The sequence below is a fragment of the Babylonia areolata genome, chromosome 13, assembly GCF_041734735.1.
Source record: "Babylonia areolata isolate BAREFJ2019XMU chromosome 13, ASM4173473v1, whole genome shotgun sequence".
Taxonomy (NCBI): Eukaryota; Metazoa; Mollusca; class Gastropoda; order Neogastropoda; family Buccinidae; genus Babylonia; species Babylonia areolata.
In genome coordinates this window covers 16,556,849-16,561,848 of record NC_134888.1, presented here as the reverse complement: position 1 = coordinate 16,561,848, position 5,000 = coordinate 16,556,849, and the positions used below count along the sequence as shown (strand labels likewise).

The following is a 5,000-nucleotide window of genomic DNA, read 5'->3' as shown; positions in this document are numbered from 1 at the left end:
TTCGATTTTCCAAACTTGGGAAGAAAGGGCGACAGCGGGAATCGAACCCCAGACCCTCACGGAGTCTGCATTGGCAGATGAGTGTCTTAACCATTCTGCCACACCTTCCTCCGAAGACGATGCCAGACAACTCCCTCCTCACCGTCCCCTCCCCCCCCCCAAACCCTCACCCCCCTCACCCCCACGTGTCCTTCCACCTGGCTACGGATGAAAACGATGCCAGTGAACTCCTCTCACCACCTCCACCACCCACCCCCATCAAACCAACGTGCTAGTGAACTCCTCATTCACCCCTCCCCCTCACCCCTTAGCCTCCTCCACCACCACCCTCACCCCCATCACACCCACGTGCCTGTGAACTCCTCCCTCACCCCACCCCACCCCCGCTCCACCACCACCCCTACCCCCATCACACCCACGTGCCAGTGAACTCCTTCCTCACCCCACCCCACCCCGCTCCACCACCACCCCTACCCCCATCACACCCACGTGCCTGTGAACTCCTCCCTCACCCCCCCCCCACCATCACCCCCTCACCCTCCTCACCCCCATCTCCCCCCCGACCCCCCACCATCACCTCCCCGTGGGTGTGCCCTTACCCTGGTGTTGGCCCCATCAAGGGCGGGCTCCCTCCACCTGGCACGAATGAAGACGATGCCGGAGAACTCCTCCTGCACCGTGCGGATGTCGTCGATCTTGATGAAGACCACGCGGAGCTGCACCTGCCTCTGCACAGGTAGACACACAGGTAGACAGGTGACCACACAGACAGGCACACAGGTAGACAGGTGACCACACAGACAGGCACACAGGTAGACAGGTGACCACACAGACAGGCACGTAGGTAGACAGGTGACCACACAGACAGGCACACAGACAGGCGCACAGGTAGACAGGTGACCACACAGACAGGCACACAGGTAGACAGGTGACCACACAGACAGGCACGTAGGTAGACACACAGGTAGACAGGTGACACACAGACAGGCACACAGGTAGATACACAGATAGACAGGTGACCACACAGACAGGCACACAGGTAGACCCACAGATAGACAGGTCACCACACAGAAAGGCACTCAGGTAGACAGGTGACACCCAGACAACCACACAGGTAGATACACAGGTAGACAGGTGACACACAGACATGCACACAGGTAGACAGGTGACACCCAGACAAGCACACAGGTAGACACACAGGTAGACAGGTGACACAGAGACAGGCACACAGGAAGACACACAGGTAGACAGGTGACACACAGACAGGCACACAGGTAGACAGGACACAGACAGGCACATAGGTAGTAGACAGGTGACACACAGACAGGCACATAGGTAGACAGATGACCACACAGACAGGCACACAGGTAGACACACAGGTAGACAGGTGACCACACAGACAGGCACACAGGTAGACACACAGATAGACAGGTGACCACACAGACAGGCACACAGGTAGACACACAGGTAGACAGGTGACCCCACAGACAGGCACACAGCTAGACACACAGGTAGACAGGTGACCACACATAGAGGCACACAGGTAGACACAGAGGTAGGCAGGTGACCACACAGACAGGCACACAGGTAGACAGGTGACCACACAGACAGGCACACAGGTAGACAGGTGACCACACAGACAGGCACACAGGTAGACAGGTGACCACACAGACAGGCACACAGGTAGACACACAGGTAGACAGGTGACACACAGACAGGCACACAGGTAGACACACAGGCAGACAGGTGACCACACAGACAGGCACACAGGTAGATACACAGATAGACAGGTGACCACACAGACAGGCACACAGGTAGATACACAGATAGACAGGTGACACACAGACAGGCACACAGGTAGACAGGTGACCACACAGACAGGCACACAGGTAGATACACAGATAGACAGGTGACACACAGACAGGCACACAGGTAGACAGGTGACCACACAGACAGGCACGTAGGTAGACACACAGGTAGACAGGTGACACACAGACAGGCACACAGGTAGATACACAGATAGACAGGTGACCACACAGACAGGCACACAGGTAGACAGGTGACTACACACACAGGCACACAGACAGGCACACAGGTAGACAGGTGACACCCAGACAAGCACACAGGTAGACACACAGGTAGACAGGTGACACAGAGACAGGACACAGGAAGACACACAGGTAGACAGGTGACACACAGACAGGCACATAGGTAGACAGGTGACACACAGACAGGCACATAGGTAGACAGATGACACACAGACAGGCACACAGGTAGACACACAGATAGGTGACCACACAGACAGGCACACAGGTAGACACACAGGTAGACAGGTGACCACACAGACAGGCACACAGCTAGACAGGTGACCACACAGACAGGCACACAGGTAGACACACAGGTAGACAGGTGACCACACAAACAGGCACACAGGTAGACAGGTGACCACACAGACAGGCACACAGGTAGACACACAGGTAGACAGGTGACCACACAGACAGGCACACAGGTAGACACACAGGTAGACAGGTGACCACACAGACAGGCACACAGGTAGACACACAGGTAGACAGGTGACCACACAGACAGGCACACAGGTAGACACACAGGTAGACAGGTGACCACACAGACAGGCACACAGGTAGATACACAGGTAGACAGGTGACCACACAGACAGGCACACAGGTAGACACACAGGTAGACAGGTGACCACACAGACAGGCACACAGGTAGACAGGTGACCACACAGACAGGCACACAGGTAGACAGGTGACCACACAGACAGGCACACAGGTAGACACACAGGTAGACAGGTGACCACACAGACAGGCACACAGGTAGACACACAGGTAGACAGGTGACCACACAGACAGGCACACAGGTAGACAGGTGACCACACAGACTGGCAGACTGACTGACAGGTAGAAAGATAGACAGGCAAACTGACAGGTAGACAGACGGGTGGACACACAGGTACACAGGCTGACAGGTAAACCGACAGACAGGTAGACAGTTGACAGACATTAAGCAGGCAGGTGGGCAGACAGGTAGACAGACTGGTAGACAGACAGGTGAACAGACAGATAGACAGACTGACTGGTAGACAAACAGGCAGACAGGTAAGCAGACAGACAGGTAGAAGGACTGTTGACAGACAAAGAGATAGGTAGATAGAAGGATAGGTGAACAGACAGGTTTACAGACAAACAGACAAATAGTTGACAGATAAGTAGACAGGTAGGTGGACAGACATAGGTGAATAGACAGGTTGACAGACATGTGGACAAACAGGTAGACAGACTGACAAACAGACATGTGGACAAACTGGTAAACAGACATGTGGACAAACAGGTCTACAGACTGTCAAACAGACATGTGGACAAACAGGTAGACAGACTGTCAAACAGACATGTGGACAAACAGGTAGACAGACTGCCTAACAGACATGTGGACAAACAGGTAGACAGACTGGCAAACAGACATGTGGACAAACAGGTAGGCTGACATGTAGATATGTAGACAGGTAGACACACAGACAGGTAGACAGACAGGCTGACAGGTAATCAGACAGAGAGGTAGACAGACAGACAGACGTGTAGTAGACAGACAGACAGAGAGGCAGGCAGGTACACAGACTAACAGGTAAAAAGACAAAAAGGTATACAGACAGGCAATTGACAGACAGGTATACAGGTAGGTAGACAAGACTGGTAAACAGATGTGGACAAACAGGCAGAGAGACAGGCAGACAGACATGTGGATAAACAGGTAGACAGACCGGTAGACAGACAGTGGACGGACAGGTGAATAGACAGGCAGACAGACAGGTGGACGGACAGGTGGACAGACGGGTATGCAGACTGGCAGAAATGATGGTAGACAGACAGGTAGAGAGACAGACTAGCTGACAGATAAGTAGACAGGCAGGTGGACAGACATGTGGACAAACGGGTAGACAGACAGGCATGTAGACAGCTAGACAGACAGGTAGACAGACTGGCAGGCAGACAGGTAGACAAACAGGTTGACAGACGGGCAGAAAGTACCGGTAGACAGACAGGCTGACAGACCGGTAGCTGGACAGGTAGACAGAAATGTAGACAGACAGACAGACAGACAGGTAGACAGACAGAGGTGGACAGACTGGTAGACGGGTAGAAAAGCGGGAATGCACACAGGCTGATAGACAGACAAGACTTTTTCATTTTTTTGAGTGTGTTATTTTGAGGAAGGTAATGGAATAGCGACGGACATCATTTATATGTTTGTTGTTTTTTTCTCAACTGAAAGCCCTCGTCTGAAATGGGAAAGTATAGTGATGATTTTGGTGTGTAGGTGTTTTTGTTTGCTTGTGTGTGTGTGTGTGTGTGTGTGTGTGTGTGTGTGTGTGTGTGTGTGTGATGCATGGTACCTTTGTGTTTATTTTTTTTTACTGTGGTGGATGCGATGTACTTTGCTTTGCTGTGATCTGTGCTTGTGTGATTTGAGACTGTGATGATGCCTGTGTTGAATTAATCTTTTTTAAAATTTTTTATGTCACTTAGCCTTAATTGAATATGTGTGTTTTAGCTAACGTCATGTGAGACTGTGTTGACTTTGTACATATCTTACGTCACTTAAATTTGTATATATTTTATTGTAAAGCACGGTGGTGAGTCTCATCAGAGACGGGGGGACTGCGCTAGCGCTATATAAGCCTCCATTATTATTATTATTATTATTATTATAAGCGTAATAAGTAATGTGAAAACAAAACCGGCCAACAAACGAAAAGAGTTATTCTCTGATTGGCACACAGATAGAACGACCGCGCCATTGCAGACGATGGCTCCGTAATAGTGTAATGGGCGAGTATGTACTAAGATTAAGTGAAATAATCCTCAGAATGGAGTCTAAACTCAGAGACAAAGAACCACAACATACGCTTATGGCAAGAGCGCTTCGATTGTGCACAAAAATTCCCGTTAAAATAGGTTCCTGATTTCAGGATACTAAAAGTT

The 5,000-nt window shown here is 51.1% G+C and overlaps 1 protein-coding gene across 3 annotated transcripts in view; it reads right to left on the bottom strand.

The window, feature by feature from the left end:
• LOC143288852 (cys-loop ligand-gated ion channel-like) overlaps nt 1-5,000 on the bottom strand; it is a 35,399-nt gene that overhangs the window by 28,810 nt on the left and 1,589 nt on the right. For all 3 annotated transcript variants that reach the window (XM_076597502.1, XM_076597501.1, XM_076597503.1), the window contains exon 2: nt 600-728. In XM_076597502.1, the coding sequence (XP_076453617.1) occupies nt 600-728 (129 nt within the window). The remainder of the gene's footprint in view (nt 1-599; nt 729-5,000) is intronic.